This window comes from Podarcis liolepis, assembly GCF_965112155.1.
Source record: "Podarcis liolepis genome assembly, chromosome: 7".
In the NCBI taxonomy this organism is placed as follows: Eukaryota; Metazoa; Chordata; class Lepidosauria; order Squamata; family Lacertidae; genus Podarcis; species Podarcis liolepis.
In genome coordinates, this window is record NC_139561.1 from 52,357,848 (window position 1) to 52,378,670 (window position 20,823).

The 20,823-nt window shown below is 44.3% G+C and overlaps 1 protein-coding gene across 1 annotated transcript in view; it reads left to right on the top strand.

Moving 5' to 3' along the window:
- The first annotated feature begins 442 nt into the window (after positions 1–442).
- Positions 443–20,823, top strand: part of CMIP (c-Maf inducing protein) — a 144,787-nt gene continuing 124,406 nt past the window's right edge. Inside the window, exon 1 of the mRNA XM_083514968.1 lies at positions 443–1,715. Coding sequence (XP_083371094.1) covers positions 1,419–1,715 — 297 coding nt within the window. The 5' untranslated portion in view covers positions 443–1,418. The remainder of the gene's footprint in view (positions 1,716–20,823) is intronic.

The following is a 20,823-nucleotide window of genomic DNA, read 5'->3' on the forward strand; positions in this document are numbered from 1 at the left end:
TGATTTCATATAATATATAAAAAACGTTTATAACCCAACTTTCCATTCAAACAATCAAGCTAATTATTATAACAGTAGGGGGGGGGACCACAACTCACATTAAAAAGCACTCTCCCACACAAGGTGAGAGATCTTCTTCTTATAATTTACGTTTTATTATAATTTAACAATAATAATAAAGAAAAGAAGAAGACCACGATTCATTACACTCCTTCCCCCCGCCCGCCGCGCCTTCCTTTTTTCCTCCCAGAGCAACGGTCCCCCTCCATCTATGCCCCTGAGCTTGCACCCCCCCCCCGCCCCACACACTTAGCGGCGCGCGTGCCACAGAGCTTCCGCGCACCCCCGCGGCGCTGACCCCCCTTTCGCCCCCAGTCTGCCTTAAGAGAGAGAGAGAGCAGCAGCCCTGCAAAGCGGCTCTTCCAGCTGGCATTGACGTCAGAGCGGGCCGCACATGACCGAGGGGACCAATCAGGCGAGCCTCCGGAGCTGCTCCCGCAACAATCTTTCAGCGAAGCTCGTGTCTCTTCCTTGCCCAGCTGCAGGAGGAGCGGCGGCGGCGAGGAGGAGGAAGAGGCGGCGGCTCCACGCGCCTTTCCTCCCTTTCCCACACCACGCGCACCCATCCACCCGTCTATCCTGACGCGCGCCCAGCCAGCCCTTCCCTCCGTCCCCCGCAACGCGCGTCTGTGGAGCCCGTTCAGACGTGCACGGCAAGAACAAGGAAGGAGCCGGGGAGACAGAAACCTTTCCCCCATTTCTACTCGGCCCCCCCCCCGGCCCCGCGCCTCCCTTCCGCTGCTTCCACTCGCACAAAAGAGGATTCCCACACCCTCCCTCTCCTCGCCTGCCTTTTGGATGAAGCCTGCCTTTTGTCTCCGGCTTCCTGTGCGTCGGGATCGACCTTTCCTTTCCAGCATGGATTTGGGAAACTGAGCAACAAGATCCTCCGCCACCCCCTTCCCCACCCCCGCAGCCCACAGTCAGAAAACAGAAAAAGGGAGGCGAGGATCAAAGCGGCAGCAACAGCGACGCAAGGAAAGAAAGAAGCTTTAATTTTTGAAGTTTCCAATAAGGATTTCTCTCCCCTCCGGTCGCTTCCTCTTTGTGCGCGCGCGCGCCTGTCTATTGGGTTTGTTTGGTGGTGCTTTTTTTTTTAAGGGGGGTGTTGCTTTTCTCACCCCTCCTCCTCTCTCTTGCTCTTTTGTAGGGGGGGGTAGAAAAACCCCTGGATTTTGTATATGTTTGTGTGTTTTTCTACGTTTTTAAATTTCCTGGACGATTTCGGGGGAGGAGGTGGGGGGGAGAGCAAGCAAGCGAGTGGTGGGGAGGGGTGGGGAGCCAAAAAAACACCCCAGAGGGTAATAATAATAAAAAAACAAAAGAAGCCGAGCGGACCGTCTCCCTCTTAAGCTGTGATGGATTTCAGTAGCAGCTGCGGTGGTGGAGGAAGCGACCATAGACAGATCGAGGAGAGCAAGCCTTTGCTGGGCGAAATGTCTGCAACGGAAGGGAATAAAATGGGGGCCGCGCTGTGCAGGCGAGGCGTCCACTGCAGTGGGATGAGATATAAGCTGCTTCAAGAAGGAGATATCCAGGTTTGTGTCATCAGGCACCCCCGGACATTCCTCAGCAAGATCCTCACCTCCAAATTTTTGAGGAGGTGGGAACCTCATCACTTGACCCTGGCGGATAACAGCCTCACGTCAGCAACAGTAAGTAACACGTTTCTCTCCTCCTATGTGAGAGCTGCCTTCTCCCCCTCCCCCCTGCTCCAAAAGAATAGGATAGTCTCCTTTCTGGGAAGGGAGGGATCTCTCTGTGTGTACTGTATTCACAATCTCGATATTGAAGCGTCGACTTCGTTCTCCCCCTGAGATGTGGTGTCAGGCGAAAATGGTAGCAACGGATGTCCACCCACCCACACGAATGATTATTGGGTTGTGTATCGGAAGGTTGTGCAAACCTTTCTTTTATAGAGGAAACGTTGCCTTGCAGCCTTAGTTAGGAAGCTGCTCTAAGTGGTCTTGGCTGTCTGTCCATGGGGCTTGTAAATGTGGGAATCTCAAAATAATAATGCATTTCTTCTTTTAAAAATTGTTTTTGTACATTGCACGCCAAATTTTTAAAATAATGCAAAATTTAAAAACCTGCGAGTGCATATGCATGGAAAAATCTGTCTGATCTTATCTAAAGACCAAAACATAAGAGGCAACACTTAGCTGAAGATTGTTTCTACCTTAGGCCAAGTTAATAAAATAAAATAAAATCTTACAGAACTCTTCCTGCCCTTGAGCAACTGGGATATCTGATGTTAATGTAGGTTGATGAAGTCTTGTCTTTTAATGACTCTTTTTTCCCTGAGCATATTTGTTAATGAGAATTAGCCCAAAGTAACATCTCATGGTGGAAGGTTGTGTTTTTGGTCTACCGCACCCCCCTCCAAGTACTGCATCTATTTTTCTTTTTAAAAAAACCTTAACCTTTGAAATAATAAAGTGTGCATTGGTTTAGAACTGTGATGTGAAATTAAAGTTGACTTGAAAACCAAACAAATAACCTGTAGAGGAAAACTGTAGCCCTTTATATGTCTGTTTATAGGTAAGCCTCATTATTTTCAGTGGGACTTACTCCCAGGTAAATGTGTGTAGCAGTGCAGCTGAAGATAATATATTGAATGTGGAAAGGCATTGTATAGTTTGAATGGATTGATAGGACTTTTGTAATGTTGCTGTGCTGTGCAGTACTTTTACGATGAGTGGTAAAAGTGATTTGGGCCTTGACTTTGGTTCTAGGTCCCCCCCCCCTGTGTGTATTCTATTTCCCACCCATCCCCATTATGGATAGCACAGGAATTTAATTCACCATCTCCCTCCCCCTCCCCCATCTTTCATTGAGGATTAGTCAGGATAAGGAAGAGAAACTACAACAGAAAGGTGCATTTCGTCTCCAAAACCTCCTTCTGCTACACATGCTCCATTGAGATGAATGGAAGAATGGAGCCTCTCCCATTCATTAGAACAAAGCTTGCCTAACTGTGAGTCCAAGAAGCCCTTCCCCATTTTTATAGCATGGCATGCTGTAGATTGTATGTAATGTAAAAATTTGGTGCATATTCCATACAGCTAAGCCAGCATCGTAAATCCATGCCATTCAACCTTTCTTTATTATTACTACTTTAAAAAAATTTCTTTTTTGCCCACCTTCCCTCCAAGGAGCTCTAGGTGATGCACATGGTTCCCTCCCTATTTTATGCTCACAACAACCCTGTGAGGTAGGTTAGGCCGAGAGACAGTGACTGGTGCTAGGTCATGAAGGCTGCCCATGAATGGGAGCTGCAGTGTATCAGAGTTACAGTCCCCCTGCACCCTTAAACTACAGCTCCCAGGATTCTTTGGGGGAAGTAATGTGCTTTAAATGTACAATGTGTATGCAGTCCCAGTGAGCTTTGTGGCTGAGTGGAAAAGTGAACCTGGTTCTTCCTAGGCCTAGCCCTCTAGTCACTACAGTCACACTGGCTTTTCATTTCCACTTCTGACTCACACATGCAGTATGAAAGCCACTTTTACAGCCCTGGAGTCTCCTAAAAATCAATTAGCTAATTTCTAAGCAAGTGTGCATAGATGGCAGCCTTCATTTTCTTCTTCTTATTTTTACCTTCTCTGTGTTTGTCGCAGTCTGTGTCCCATGTCACCCTTTTTCTTCCATCCCTGTGTTTTTTCTCATCCATTTTTTTTCCTGTCTACAAAATATGGTTACAGCCCATCTTCAGTTCAAGCTGCAACCCAATTTGAGGATTGTGACCCCTACCAGTTAAATATAAATATATATTTTAAAAGACAAGCTGGCACCACGTGTAAATGATACAAGCTTATCAAATTGTAGTGACCTTTGACATGTTTACAACGCAGAACTGCAAACATGGGTGAATTCACATTGGTTTCTTTATCAAAGCTTTGTTTATTTCTCCCTCTCCCCCACTCCCCAGTTTTGTATACAGTAGAACATCTGTGCAGGCCTTGGTTTCTCTTGACACAGAAACAGATGATTTTGAACTTTCCTTCCATGATTTTTTTAGGAAGACTTCTTTCTCTTGGTGGTTGTGTGACAGGTTTTTACATTTATTTCGCAGTATTTTTATACCACTTAGCTGTCAAAACCTCTAAGCTTTTTTACACGAAATGCTTCGTTATGGTTGTGTGCTGCTTTGGAGGGGGGCATATTAAAACCAGTTCCTGGGGTCCTGCTTGTGGGCATCTGATGGGTTGCTGTGAGAACAGGAAGCTGGGCTAGAATGGGCTGGTGGCATGATCCCACAGGGTTCTCCTTAAGTTATTAAGGCCAACAGGTGGTATATAAATAGTTATTACTATGGCATAAAGCACACAGACTGGATGGCCTGCAACCCCACTCCCAAATTTCTGGGTTATATGGAATGCTAGTCCTACCTGGAGTAGACCCAGTGGAGTTAACAGACACGACTAAGATTCAGTAGTTTCAATGGACTTATAGTACAACTGACTTGGAAATAACCCCATGATTTTAAGTTGAGTGGGGAATCTATGACACTCCAGATGTTTTTGGACTGCAATTTCTATCATCCCTGATAGCTGGTTGATGGGAGGAAGGCCACAGGTTCTCCAGCCCTGTTCTAGTTCTAGAGATGGATCAGATGTTTCTTGAATACATTTCCTGATTTAATATCACGTCAAATAAGCAGCTGTGGATGATGTCATTGTTTACTGCCATTTTGTCAGCCATTCTAGCGCCTATAACATTGGGCATCATTTTAGTAAGATGCTGGTACTGAAAGTGAAAAAGGGCCAGGCCAAGGCCAGAATCAGTCATGCCAGGAAGCAGATGTGGGCAGGCCCGTGCAGAGTCAAGGGCAGTCAGGTACACTTGTCCCGGGCCTTGGAGGGTTAAGTTGGCTGAGGCCTTCTGTTAGGGGCCTGCTGGACTTACGCTGTCATGCCAAGAATGCCCTGTGCCTCTCAACCAAGTGGAGACTCCTGTCCCAGGCCTTAGATAAGCCCTGCATGAGTCTGGATCTGATGTAGGATGCAACCCAGGGTGCATGCAGTGAATAGCCACGGCTAAAACTATAGTGGGCAGAACTTGACCAGGAGAGGGGGAAAAGCCAGATTCCTAATATTTATTCCAGACCTGGCCAATCCAATGGCTTCATATTATATATTATTGTGTGAGACAATTCAGCAGTGAACTCACCTGATCTGTAGCCACTGATTTCATTTGTGGATCAGAACATGATCTGCTTTGGAATCTCCACAACTCTGAATCCTCTGACAGCTTTTTTTGTTTTTTTAATGCTCCCCACCCCCTGACATTACAGCTTGGATTTGCTAGCAGTGGGACCAGGGATGGTCCATGATGAACATGCTGTTCCTCGCAGGTACATCGTTGGGGAGAGGGGGGAACAAGATGGCTGCCCTCATGTAAGTATGGGGACAGTCATCTTTTTTTCTGTGAGTAACAGGACATGATCGTGTCTCATCATTCTCTGGGCATTTCTGGTCCCAGCTCAACTCAGTGTAGCAGGTTGGTAGAACATTTTTTTTCTCCTTAAAAAATAAAATTAAAAATTCAATGGCAGCCCTCAGACTGTCTGAAGATGTTATTAAAAGATGTTTTGCATGGATTTTTATTTTTGTTTAAAGTACACAAATGCTTCTTGAATCAGGATGGAAGCAGTCTTAATATTGATCATCTGCATACCATGCATGGTTAAACTATGGAATTATCTCCCACAAGAGATATACTGTAGATGGCCACTAGCTTGTATGGCTTTAAAAGAAGAATAGACAAATTCACGAAGGATAAAGCTATCAATGGCTGTGAGCCACAATGGCTATGTTCCTCCTCCAGTGTCAGAGGCATTTTGCACCAGAATACCAGCTGCTGGGGATTGTCACTGGGTAGTCCAACTGCAATGCCTGGTCCATCTATTCCTAGTCAGTCAAGAGTGTCCAGTGTTTTCCATTTTACCTGCTCCTGATGTCCTCACGGTTTATACAGTGGTACCTCTGGTTATGAAATCAGTTTGTTTTGGAGGTCCATTCTTAAGGCGAAACCATTCTTAACCTGAGGCACACTTTTGCTAATGGGACCTCCTGCTGCTTCACCGCTGGCGCGCGACTTCTGCTCGCATACCGGGGCAAAGTTTGCAACTAGGGGCATTTACTTCCGGGTTAGTGGAGCTCGTTACCTGAAGCATTCGTAAGGAGGACAGTAGGTAACCCAAGGTTTCACTGTATAGTTCTCTTATCTTGTTCCCCACAGAGGAAGCTGTGTAATTACGGTACTTCTGAGGCGCACCCAGCTCTCAACAAACACAGGCAACAAACTAGCAACTTTTCAGATATTGTTTTTTCTTGTCTTTCAGGTTTATCTGTCGGACAGTTTGCATCCTTCCAATATATTTTCCCATGCCATACCTGTTTCAATTGAAAGTGATGTTGACTATCCCAACTGTTTTGATGGATACTAACCACCTCTTTCCCCTCCCACTCTATACACAGTATTTCATATAGAAAATTGTATATTGGATACAGATAAGTTCTGTTAGAATCCATCATAGTTTTGCCACTGATTTAGTGAGCTACCTGTTGAACTATTCTATGAGAACTGGTTTTTCAGAATGTACTTATCAGCATGGGATATAAATTATTATAGTATGTGTTTTCCTGATCTGCATTATTATCTGTTCTTTCTCATTGTGCAAGACACTTCAAACAAGATGCAGGTTTGCAAGGCATGCACGACTCCTGGGTGGGTTGTTTTTCTGTCATGCAGGAAGATAATTCATAATAATAATTTCATTTTGTGCCAATGAGCAGAAACATGTTGGGGTTTTTTTTTCTTGGTTCCACCGCCTAATGTCCCAATAGAACAATTTAATATTTACAAACTTTTGTTTTCTGTATAACTGGTTGCTCAGGGACATAGACAAATTTTCTCCTCTGGGCCAGATGAAGTTTTATAAAGCAAACACCAGAGGAGTCTAAGTATTTGTTTATTTCTAAAATCCATTACGGCATTTGTGCTCATGGTATGGTGTTCATATTCTTTGCAACAGCAGCACCTGAACCAATATAGCAAACTAATAAACTAAAATAAATGATGGGATGGCAGTAGGCTTTCTCTACCCATGGTACTTACTTTTCGGTCCGGCAATTGCAAATAGAAAGCTTCCAGTTTAGATTTTTTGAAACAATTTCCTAGCCCTCACAAGTGTAGAGATGCATTTTTAAAAGCCAAATATTCCCAGGGATCAAAACCTGAAAGCCTGGTTCAGACATTTGACCCAGCAGTTAGCTCCTGCATCTGATAGGAAGCCAGCTCAGACTTCAGGAATTCTTGGTACATATGAGCTGGGTGTGTTGCACATAAATCTGTAAAAGAAAACCCACAGTCAGTATCACCTTTATTTATTTATATATTTACTCATTCATTCATTCAGTAGAGTTACCCTGTGTTATAGAGTGTGTGTCTCAGAGACAAGGCATGGAGAATCCAATAAAGGGTGTCAGATGTATACACTAATCTTTATTTCCCTTCTATTTAATTGGTAAAATTGTCTCATTTTCATTGGAAAAGTTACCAACATTTATTTTCAAATCCATGTAGATTATATTCCAGTAACAGCCCCGGTAACAGGAGATTTATTGCTCCCCGATTTTCCCCTTCTCTGCTATTTTTAGATTCTTTACATTCTTCTGTTTCTTCTTTCTTTCCTTTGCTTTAACTATGTTATTCCTGTGCCCAGCATAGTAGCTTTAAATCCCCACTGCTGTGAAATGAAAACGGCCAAGTGGTCTCTTTTACCAGTTTGATAAAACATTCATGTATTGTACTCTGCTTGTAAAGCAGGGATTGGGAACCTCAGTCCGGGTGGGAGGCTGGTTGCATACCCCCAGACCTCTGGATCTGGCCCTCAGGATTCCACCCCCTCCCCCAGTTCACACCCCTCCCTGGCCCTGGTTCTCACCCTCCTTGAATGTTTGCCTGGCTGGAATGTGTTCTTGAACTCTGATAGTGCCTGTTGTCTGCCTGGATGGAGGATAGAGAGGGTCTGTGTGTGCCTACTGTATAGAGCAGGGGTCTGCAACCTTTAAGACAAAAAGAGCCACTTGGACCCGTTTCCGAAGGAAAAAAACCTGGGAGCCGCAAAACCGTTGCGACATTTAAAACAAATATATCTCCGGAGCCGCAATCTGACAGCGGGTGGGAAGGTGACGTCGGGACGGTGCAAGACTAACGCACGCATCGCCCCCATGCGACGTCACAGCCAGTACAGCGCCCGCCACAGTGGGGAGTGTCGGGGCGCACAATGCGCCTCCTCCCCTCGCTAGTATCCGCCCCAGAGCCGCGGCAAAGGTGTAAAAGAGCCACATGCGGCTCCGGAGCCGCGGGTTGCAGACCCCTGGTATAGAGGGAAAATTTGTTCATGGATTACATTAAATGTTCCACCTACCTTTCCCTCTGACTTGTCCCAGCACTGGCATGTGGCTCCTGGAATGTTGTCCAGAGAGGAATGTTGTCCTCAGGCTGAAGGTTTCCTACCTCAGTTGTAAATGTTGGGATATAGGATGCTGCCTTAGAGCAAGGCACGTGGTTTGTTCATCTAGGTTAATATGGCAGCAGCTCTTTGGGGTCTTTTCCATCACTTGCTATCTAATCCATAGAAACAAAACCGTCAGGAGTTGCACCTGGGACCTTCTGCATGCAAAGCATGTGTTCTGTGGCCACTGAGCTACAGCTGGTTCACACAGGTATGGAGGTCACTTGATGAACTCAGCACTTTGTGAATGGCAGCTAAAGGCTGGTTCATTCATGTGAGCTGGATATATGGAGGATTTTAACCGCTGAATGAGCTACAGCAGAAGCGACACTGTAGACTCCTTTCAATGGTGTTGGTGGTTCACGTTCTCTACTGTGACTCTGCATATTTTGAGTGATTGAGTGGTGAGAATGGAAATCATCTGGTGTCCATTCCTGAGTGGATTAGCTCTAAATGATGAGTCCTCTGCCTCTGTTTGAGGCAGCATTGAGTGATGCATACCTTCTCCCACCCTGCAGATGAAAACGGAGACAGGTTTATAATCTCTGTTCTCCCACCAGCAATGAGTTCCTGAGCCCTCTTTACACATAGTTGAAGCTCTTCGTTGTTTTTGTGTTATGCCTTCATTTGTTAAACAGTGACCCTGTGCTTCTGTGACTTAAAAAGCCAAGAGCGAGGTCGCTCTTTTGGTAGAAGATAAGACGTTTTTCTGGCATTAGTTACCAACTGTGCAAAATATAGCTTGGTGACTGCAGTGTGGGAAATGGCACGGTGCCTTCGTGTGCATGCGCTCACCCACCCACCAGTGATTTAGTAATCACCGGGAACCTCAGGGGGAGAGGTTGAACTCTTAAAGAATGGTGATGTTAGCAATTCACGTTGACTGAATTTGGACAAGGCGAATTACCAAGCACAGGGACTCGGAAAATAGGGACTGTCCCTATTAAATAGGAGCAGTTGGAGCATATGGTGCCGTTAAACTCAAGGTAAAGCTCATGGGATTCTTAGTAAGAGGGCTGCTGTTCTCAAATTTTGCATGCACCATCTGATAAACCACTGCAAGAACAGGCTAGTGTACCAGCTGGGACTTTTGCTTGATCCAGAGGGGCTCTTTTTATGCCCTAGTCTCCCATCCCAATACTAGCCCAAACCCAGATCTGTTTGGCTTTAGCAATTCTGCAACGCTGTGTGCTTTTAGTCCTTGCATGCATGTATATGCTGACGGCCTGGGAAAAATAGAGAGGGTGAAAGCCTATATTTTTTTACTCGCCGGAATCTGGTCAACTCTCTGTCTGTGATTAATAAGGACGGGGTGTGATTGCACAATAACAACGAAGTTACCAATTAACCTCCATCAAGGAAGCGAAAAGTGGATGTTGATACATTGTTTCTAGTTTCACTTCTGTAGTTGTGGGAGGTGAAGCTGGAGATAATTCTTCTGAGAAGTAATTCTTGTTAGCAGCAACATCAGGCCGCTAACCTGGGTCTAATTCTAGAGGGGGCAGCTGCATTAGTCTGTTCGTACAAAAAACAAGTATTGTGGTACCTTAAAAGACTTTAACGGAACGAGCTTTTGTGGAGTATGATCTGCTTCATCAGGCATTGGTCCAGCTAGCAGATTGCTGACAAAGGAGTGGAATTTATATTTGAGTGGGTTCTGGTCCTAGGAACATAGGAAGCTGCCTTATAATGAGTCAGACCGCTGATCATCTAGCTCAGTACTGTTCACACTGACTGGAAGCAGATCTACAGGGTTTCAGACAGGAGATTTCCCCCAGCCCTACCTGGAGATGCTAGGGGTTGGACTTGGGACCTTGTGTGTTTATCACAGTGCAAGATATGTAACAGGGAATGCCTTGCATAGGAAGGTGCCTTCCCATCTTGCTCAGCATTGTCTATGTCTAGCAAGACCTCCCCAAGATCTTAGGTGGGGGAGTTTTCAAGACCTACCTGCTGGGTATGGATCCTTGGACCTTTTGCATGCAGAGCTTGTGCTCTCATCATTGAGCCGCAGTCTTCCCTTGTCAGTTCAGCCTGTGCCTTGTCAGCATAGCTGCTCTCTTAATTATAAGAGCAGCCTCCGTCGGTTTTCAGAAAAACTGATTGGAAAACTACATGGCACAGGAGGAAAATGCTCCCTGGAAGAAACCAAGTAAAGTGAGAGTGACTTGTATCCAACGTGTACAAATTCAGATGATGATACTGCTCAGTATAATTTCCCTGTATAAGAGACATTTATATATGCTTTTAAACCTTATTTGGCATGGGAGCGAACATCCAGGCCCAGGCGTTGAACCATAATGATGGTTCCTATGCCAATTGTCGTGTGTCTGGCAGATGGAGGGAGCAGGAATCAAGCTGCACCTCACAGGGTCTGGCCTTCAGGAGGGTGAGCTCATTTGTTTGCTTTTTCTCAGCAAAGCAGCTCAAAAGGGGGGGGGGAGCATTAGCTCATCTAGTCCAGGATGCAGATTGATTGTGGGACATATGCAAAACATTTCATGATTTCTATGAACTTAAAATATTAACTCAAGGAGTTGTGGCTTGTTCTGCATTATCCCCTTGGGTTTGATGGTTTAGATTTAGTGCTGTGCTGAACATTTCTCCTGCATTCCACCCCCCCAAAAAATCCCTCCATGAAATAACGAAGGGAAATAAATAAATACAGAATTTTCAAAAGGAGAGAAAATTTTGTGATATTCTCATGCGTGGTGGGGTGCAAGGTTTTTGTTGCATTTACCTTATTTTTGAAAGTATTTTTGAAAGATTTTGAGGGGTGCTTGTATCTTCTCTTCTGTAAATCAGAAGGGGAACCTCTGAAACTAATGCCTGCCCCCCGGTTCCAATTTCACCTGTGAGTTATTTCCTCAAAACTGTGCCCACCTGTCAACCAGTTGAGCTAGTGGGCTAAGTTGCATGCCAAGGAAACTGTAGTCATCCTCTGGACTCATTACCCAGTCTTCCCAACCCTAGATATGATGAAAATTCTGTCCTGAATAAGGGAATCCTTTCACAGCAGAGATGTGTGAGGATGTGGAAACCTGCATCAGGTATTTGTGACTTCAAGTGTTTCTGCTTTGGGGGGATGTTGAGAACTTTGGCTCTTTCGTTTCTCTATTTCGCCGCTGTCCCCAAGGTTGAGGTAGGGAATGAAAACAAGCAAGTGTGATGGTAGAAGTCTGGGGAGGAGTTAGAAAAGGATATCTGATTACATTGTTAGTTTTAGTTGTTTTTTAAAAAATATGCTTTCCAAGGTGGTCTCACAATATTGAGCCTAGTGGGGTTAGTAGCTGGGAACACCCGTCCACTTCAGCTGGCTGAAATACTCAGCTGGCGAAAGAGGACCCCTTGCATATCCCAGCAAGCCAGGGATTGTTTCCTGAAAACGAGATGCTCTGCAAGGCAGAGAGCCAAAGGTTTGCGGCTCGTGTGGCACTACAGAAGGGTCTCATGTTTACCAGTGGCAGCCAACGTCCTCCTGCTGCTCTCTTGCAGGTGTCAAGTTAGGAGAGGGACCGTAGCTCAGTGGCAGAGCTTCTCCTTTATACACAGATGGTCCCAGACTCAATCCCTGGCATATCCAGGTAGGGCTTGGATAGACTCCCTGCCCCAAAACCTTGGAGGGCTGCAGCTTCCTCTGAAAACCTTGTGCCTATGTAGGCATCGACTGCACAGGTCCGCTCCTAGTTTCAGACTCATGATGGGCGTATGAGATGGCCCTAGGGACTTCACACTCTAGCCTATCCTAGAATTCCCTGGGAAGTGATTGTTAAACCACTCTCGGAATTGTTGCTCTGTGAGGGTCTCCTAACAATTCTCATCACCCTTAACAAACTGAAGCAGTGACTGTTTAAAGCTTTAAGTGTACAGTGTGAATATAGCTGTAATGAGAGCACACCAGTTCCTCTGTATTGGTGAAGAGGAAAACAATCCTAGGTAGACCCCAACTGACTGAGGCCCTAAATATCTGAAATATCATCTCCATTCCTACAGACTCTCTGCAGAGGGGTCTCTTATGGAAATACAGAAATTCAGAGAATGGCAGCCCAGTGGAGGGTAATCTCTGTGGCAGTCCACAAGCTATGCATCTCCCTCCCCACAGACATGGGTCTAGTAAAATCATTGTTCAGCTTTCACTGTATGCGAGATGCATTTCTTAACCCTGGCTTTCAACAGTTAAAATATCTTGTTTGGAGGAATCTACCAGTTTTGCTGAATTTTGTTCTGTTCTGTTTTGAACAGCTTTGCTTGTTTTTATAGTAGTTAACTGTTCTGTCTGTTTTTATAACTATATATTATGCTGCTGTCATTGGCCCGGGGATCATATGGTAACTCCCCCCCCCCCCCCGTCTCAACTTATCAAATAAATAAATAAATCCATGACAATATCTGATACAACATGAGCCTTCATCCATCACCTGGGATTCTCCTCTGTCCTAACCTTTCAACCCCCATCTCAAATTAGGCAGGTGCTGTCCACCTTTTTGGTGGTTATACCCCATTTACAGATTACCTGCAGTCTGGGGAGACTCATCTGACACAAGCTGTGTTTGTCATTTCAGTTTTAATGCTGCTGTTTTGCTTTGGGTTGTTGTGATTGTCCTAATCATGAGTTTTTATTACTTTATTGTGCACGCCACCCTCGGAGGTGGAATGTAGGGGGTGGGGAGCACATATGAAGAACTGCGTAAATTGGAAAAGAGTTGTTGTTGGTTCGTCAGGATTAATCACCAGTGAAATATTGCCTCTATGTTTCCTTCTGTCCAGATTATGAAACCTAAACTGGTTAGTTTGCTTTCCTGCTTCATGTGCCTGCCTAGCACCAAAGGTTCAGAAGATGGTCTGGGTGTTTTTTAATGCTGCTACAAAAGCTGGTGTGTAATTGAAGATAGCAAATCAAAGCTCTCTTTCAAATTGGAAAACCAACCCCTTGAACTGTTTCTCTAGGAATTAGGGTTTGTAAAACCTGGTGTACTAGAACATCACACTTAATACAATAAACAATGCCTGAAGGTAGTGGAGACAGGAGATGATAGACTATGTTCCTTTACTAAATACATGGTAGGAAATGTGTGGTAATTTTCCAAGTTATTGTTTTGTTTTTGTTCTTTTTTCCCCCCTGCAAAAAGAAGAAGAAAGTAAAAAGACTTGCAGTTGCTCTAAATGAACCCACTTGAGCTGATCCCTCAGAATTAGGGGAGAGGTTTGATATATTTTGGGGGTGGCTTGGAAAAAATACTTGGCAAGCATTTGTGGTGAAAGTATTGGTAATTTAAAAGGTACCACCCAATGCAGTGTGTGATGACTGCTGCTCCACCCTTCCTAGATCTGCTCTGTACATTTTTCTATTCTATTCTTTATTTTAACAAATTGTAATTGGGGAATCGTCTGCCTTTAATTTATTGACATTAAAATATACTTCCATATTACGAAGATCTCAGGCTAGGTGCCTTTTTGACATGTTGAAAGTATGGGAGTCTTGAAACAGCCAACATGCATTGGTGGATGAAGACTTTCTTTATTGCAACAGCACACCAACCCAGACAATCTATAAGTAAACTAACCACAAGCCCTTGATTCTTGGCCATCCTGATATTAAACTGCTCCCACCTGATTAATCAACTAAAGTTCAAGTTGGCTAATCTGTCAGCTTGCAGCCATATTTGTTTTTTGGCAGGGAGGAAGAACTTGTGGCTGTCCTAGATGTTGCTGGACTCCATCTCCCAGCACCCCCAGCCAGCATGGCCAATGGTCAGGGATGATGAGAGTTGTAGTTCAGCACCATCTCTGGAGGGTCCCAATCTGTTTTATAGTGGTTTATTGTTTTCATACCAATTTCCCCTGTACAGAGTGCTTTATAACTGTTGTCAGCATGCAACAACTGTGAAAGGTAGGTGACGTTTGGGTGTTGCCTGTCCAAACCAGGAGTTTGCAAAATGTTAACTGAATGTTATGTTGTGAACCGCCCTAAGATCTACAAATGAAGGGTGGTATACAATTTTTAACAACCACCACAACAATTTGTTATGATGAGGTGTCCAGACTTTCTCACTAAACTTTTAACATTATTTTCCCTTTCAAAAAAGGAGTGGAGCAGCCTTGTTGAACCTTGTTATTATTCAGCTGAGACTTAGTTTCTAATTAGAAAATGCAGCAAGAGACTAATGATTTATAGCCCCTTCAGATTCCATCTTCATTACAATAAGTCATCAACAAATCATCAACAATCTGTTCAATAGTTTCATTTTAGAGGATAAAAATTGTGGAAGGATTGGAGCATCTTTTTATCCTAGTTCAGTGGTAAGATTGTGGAGAGAGAGAGAGAAACAGAATGTGTTCATTCCATAGCACCTACATTGCAATGATTTCCAGCTAGTGAGTTTGGGCAAGAGTTCTTTTTGAGAGCTGGCTTTGAGATCTCAAGGTTGCTCATGGACAAACAATACCGTTCCAAATGTGTCATTGGTTTGACTCAAGTTGAGCGCCTCTCTTTCTGTTCTCATTGTTGCTCATAAGGCTCAAATGTAGGAAATGTTTGTAAAGGAAATGCAGTAACTGTATGTGGATGGGTAGTTTTTCTGCCTTGCAACTGAATGTATGTGCAGTGAGACACTTAACCATGTGACTAAACCTGTGCACAGTCAGAGCTGTGAGCAGTGGGGTGAAGTCACAGTCAAGGTAACCTTTAAACAATAAGTGATGTTGTAAAGGGCAAAGCCAATTCTATCCCCTTTATAATTGAATGAGGGTCACTCTGACCTAGAGAATTCCACGGCTCAGTGGAAGAGCACATGCTTGGCATGCAAAGATCCCAGGTTCAGTCTGTATCTTCTCCAGCTAAAAGAACCAGGTGGCAGGTGATATAGAAGAAGTCTGCCTGAGGCCCCCAGAAAGCCATTGCCAGTCAGAGCACAACACTGGCCTGGTGTAATGTAGTGTTCTGTGTTCCCAAGGCTGTGTACACATTACCATTTCTCCTGCCACTAGTATTTGAAACCAAGTACCCAAGGCATTACCCATGATCCATATGTACCCTGTATTTTCTTGAGAAGCACAGCTGTTTGATGCATTTTCCTTTAAGCCAGTTTCCATCCAGTTTGAAAATGTAAGCCATGGCTAAGCTGAGGTGTGTGCATTTGAAGCATCTGTTGCACATGCGCAGCTGAGAGCTTTATTGAATAGGAGGTTGAGGTGTGCATATGTTGCAGTTGTGGGAAAACAAATCAGGTAATAAACACCAGATGAAGACATCCTTGCCATCTCTCTGGTGTGTACAGCAATGGAAAGATGTGACTTGAAACTCAGCAAGGGATTTTGTTTACATTTCTTAAAGCTAAGAAAGGCTCTGTCTATGCTACAGACTTGTGTAATTTAATCTTATTTTAGCTCAGCAACCAAGCTGAGCTCAAAGCTTTTTATTCTAACTTTCAGCTCAACTTGGCTGTTGGAAAAGTGTCATATAAATATTAAATCAAAGTGCTGAAATTGAGGTTCTCCTTCAAACAATTGTGTGGCCTTATTGTTTCTGAGAATTCTCCACCAAAGTTTCCTAACACCTCCTCCCAACAAAAGTACAGGGTTCCTTGTAGATTTATAAATTTATTAGAGAGAGAAAGAATGCTTATTAAATCAGTTGGTGCAGATGCCTTAGTTTGACCAGCACCTTTGACATGCAGTTGATAATGCTTTTTTCCATGCCTGAGTACTGCTGAGTCCTGAATACCTAGCTGCTGTTAAAGGCACAGAAGCAGACTACTTGTTTTCCTGGCCATATGGCAAGCATAAAAGATTACAGCCTTAAAAAATGATGGCAATAGTTTAAAAAGGCCTCAGGAGCCCTTGGGCCCATATTTCTGCAGGAGCACCTCTTCCTGTTACATGCAGTTTGTTCCTTAAGATGGTGTTCCCTGTCAGGATTCATAGTGAGCAGATACATAGAAGGACTTTTTCTGAGGTTTAATCCCAATAAGCAATATGTGAGTCATTGTTTTAATGATTTGTTGTTTAAAATATTTAGTCCGTATATGTGGTTATTGATGTTTGATGTACTTTTGTATTTACATTTGTTTGATATCTCCTGGAACTCCCTTTGTATGGTGGGCAGTCTCCAAAGAAGTAAATATGTGGGAGCCCCAGGTCTTCCAAAAGGGAACAGAAAGGTAATACAAATTAAATACTTGGGAAAGAGACAGAAGACCTGTGATACTCCTGTCCTATAGGACAGGAGTTGGCAAGGTTTACCTTGCCTGGGCCAGTTCACTCCAGCAGAGATCTCTCTGTGGGCTGGATTGTGCGTGTGTGTGAGAGTGTGCGCCCGTGATTTCCGGCGTCTGCGCAGATGTGATTTCCGGCATCTGCGCAGACGTCGTTTCCGGCGCCACGGAAGTGAGTCCTTGTGCTGCGCTTCACCGATTTAGCACAGTGTGCGGGGACTCGCTGAGCAGGTGGCTCAGTTCGGGGGCGGCTCGTGGGTCGATTAAACAATCCCCGTGGGCCTCTTGTGGCCCATGGGCCTTAGGTTGCCTACCCCTGCTATAGGACAAACCTTGCTCATAGCTCGTGCTTAGTCTGGAGCAGGTTGCCACCTGAGGCGAAATAGGGGTTTCTGCATCCTGGCCTGTTGCGCTGTGTCCCACTTCCACTGGGGTGCTCCTTAGACCATTGCCTATCAGCTTCCCTACCTCCTAGCGGCAACCAGTACACTCTGTGGGAGCTATTCCACTCCTCACAGTATTGCTGCTCACTTGGTTTCTCTGTCCAGGGGCAGGGAAGGTGGAACGCCTCTCTCTCTCAGTGGTGGCAGTGATGGTGGTCAGGGTGGAGTGCCACTTCTTGCACTTCCATCGCCTGAGGCAGGTGCTTCACCCCACATCATGGGTAGGCTGACCCTGGTCTGGAGACAGCTAAAGCATGAGCCATGATATGATATGCTAAACCATGGTGGAGCTCTTTGCAGAAGCAGAAAGTCAGAGGAATAATAATAATAATAATAATAATAATAATAATAATAATAATACATTGTTATTCATATCCCACCCATTCGGCTGGGTTTCCCCAGCCACTCTTTGTGGCTTACAGTATATATATAAAATTGTAAAGCACCAGACATAAAAAATTTCCTGATACTGGGCTGCCTTCAGATGTTGTTTATTTCCTTGACATCTGATGGGAGGGCATTCGAAAGTGCGGATGCCGCTACTGGTTGCGGTCTGCTCTTCTGTGCTGGCAAGCTCACAATAAGCCATGGTTTGGCTTAGCATGATGTGCAAACAAGGCCAGCATAGGTTAAAACCATATAACACTACCCTGTATCTCTGTACAAGAAAGCCAGCCACCTGAAACTTAAGAGTCTCTAATGCTTGCTTAAAGGGTTGCAAGGAAGAAGCCACCAGTGGTTTGTCTTGCCATAACTGTCATATGAACAACTGCTGTTCTTTGATAGCAGTGCCCCGTGATTCTTGATGTTTCCTTGGTCCCACCCTGCAGTGGCCTTCAAATAACCTGTCTTGATGGCGGGGCAATGCAGCAGTGGTGGTCACTGTGCTGTTTCCTCTGTGACTTCAGTGGCTCCACTGACTAGCTCTCATTATGATTTCTTGCCTGCTTTATCATGTTGAAACTGAGACAGTGGCACCGTGAAATTGAGAGACACTCTCATTCTACTTCCTCCTTCCCCATGTGGTTTAAATGGAGTCTTGACTGAACTGGGGTGGTTGTGGTGGGAGGTGATGTCTGGTTTGCAAGTAAATAACTGGAATGTCAGGTGGAAGTGTCAGAGGGGTAAAAAGGGGAAGTGCGTGTGTGTGCAAGACACCTTTTTGGCTTCATTTTTGTTTTCACTTTCAGCAACCAGCACAGTTTGCTTGAAATGGAGTGCAAGATCCCTGTGAGAGTGAGGGAAGCCTAGCTTGAGCAATGGCTGAGTAAGAGAGGCTTTTGAGTTCTGCGGAACTTTGCTTTGCTTGCACAGACATGCCATGCAGCATTGTTGCAAAAAAAATGTTGTAATAACCGAGTCTTAGGATTTTTGCAACTGGTGCTTCTTTTAAAAAGAAGTAGTAGTCCAAACTGATTTACAATCATTTGTCACTGGGCATGTACATGGTCTTCACCATTCCAACCCCCTAAATTATGTGGGATGATAGCTAAGGTTCTGCACCCCCACTTGCAAAACGAGACCATACTGTATATAACATAATCTAAAAGCTGCCTTCTCGTAATTTTTCAGAGGGTGAAAGGGTGAAGGACTTGGAAATCACTCACCAGATTGATTCATATATATATTTTTTAAGCATTCTACGGAACAACACATGTACATAGCACATTTTTTCCATCAGCTTCGGCATAATGATCAAAAGCAGTATCATACTATGAGAGCCATTGGCTTCTGAGAAGACCCTTTCCACTGGCAAATTAGTTCTGTCTTACAAAAATCACAGACTTTAGGACCAGGGCCTTCAAGGCTTGGTTAGTCTGTTTGATAATTCAGGCCTGGTGAATGTGTTCGTGTTAGAAAAAAATAAATCAAATGCAGGGACATGTACGCTGCTCTGCGGACTACCTGAATGGAACTTGTGGACTGTAGTTTGAGAACCTCTGGCCTGTTCTGATTGGCAGTGGCTCCTAGGGAATGAGGTCTTCCTTTGCAGTTGCTGCCAGAAATCCCCCTGACTGGAGATGTCAGAAGACCCAGCATAGGACCTTCTCTCAGCAATGCCTGTGCTCTACTATTAAGCAATGTCCTCTCCCCTGTGAATTCTTCTTTCCATGCTGCTTCCAGCTTAGAATATATGTTTGCTGATTCTTACTTGACCCTTTTATTAAAGCTTAAAAAAATGTTTTTAAGCCTCTTCCCGCACACGTATTTGGCCTTTATCTGTCCTTTAAGGGGGTTGGGCAGCATTAAATCATAGGCAGCTGAAGTGCTTCAAGTTGTGTGTGTTAAAAAAAAGAGTCTTAAACTGATTATGCCCCCAAAGTAAACTAATTGTCAGTTAAAAGAACACGTCAAAACACTGTCAACATGAAAAATTCTTTTTGAGCTGATGGGTACAGTGTGCATAAAATTGGAGAGCCTCGTGAAAGGAGGAAAAACAGACCAAGACTGGACCACGTGGAGAGCTGGATGCTATTGATGCTCTGGGGATTTCAGTGGCCTTTTGCAAAATAATAATAAGGGAGAGGGGGAAATACCATTGTACTTCCGCTTCTTCTAGGGTGTCTTATTGTTTCTGTAGTCACATGGGATGTCGCCTGTGGAGATTGCAAAGCAAAATACTGTGCCAAACTTGGCGTTTGTTTGTTTGTTTGTTTTGCATTGCTAAATCAGGATGAGTTGGGGGAGTGGAATTTTGGGGAAAGAAGTGGGAAGAGATGGCTAAAAATATGTGTCTGGCAGCACTTGTGGCTTGGCAGACCTCTCCATTGTTTTTGCTGACAGCATTCATCCCTTTTGCTGCCGTTGTTGGGAATCCATCTTCCACCACTGGTAATCAGATGTCTTAACCCCACTAATAAATCTGCCCTCATCTCTGCTGCCCTGGCTATCTGCTTGTGAATGAAGGAATCTGGTAGCTGGCTATTGTTGACCTGAGAATATGAGACAGGGAATTTGAAAATCCCCAAGGGTCTCGCTTTCATTAGTGGGGTGTGTGCTGCAGGAACATCATAACATAAACAACAACATCAACAATGCATGTGAGTTTTTCTTTAGCAAATAAACAAATATCAAGGGACCAATTAATTCCATGAGTTTGCATGGCTGTGTATGAATAAAAATCTGTCTTTGAAGTGAACTGTGGGGATGTCGAAACAAAAAAAAAAAAAAAATCCTTCCAGTAGCACCAATTAAGTTTGTGCATATGTTCAGGGCCCAAACCCAGCAGCGCACAATTTTGGACCAGTTCCCATTATGCATACCTGTCACTTGCAGAATGTTAACTTGCAGAGCTGTTGCAGATCAAATATGACAGGTGAGAGTTTTGTATCAACCTAGCATTGTCTTTACCGCATATCAACCACTTCAGTCTGTAGAACTGGCACTGTTACAGGTGGCACATAATACACATTCTTCATTTGCAAGAAATTTTTATTTTAGCATGGTAGAACCTACACTTTGGAACTCCCTGCCTATTGGAATAGGCAGGCACCCTCACTGTACTTACAGTGGTGCCCCGCAAGACGAAATTAATTCGTTCTGCAATTTTTGTCGTCTAGCGGATTTTTCGTCTTGCGAAGCACGA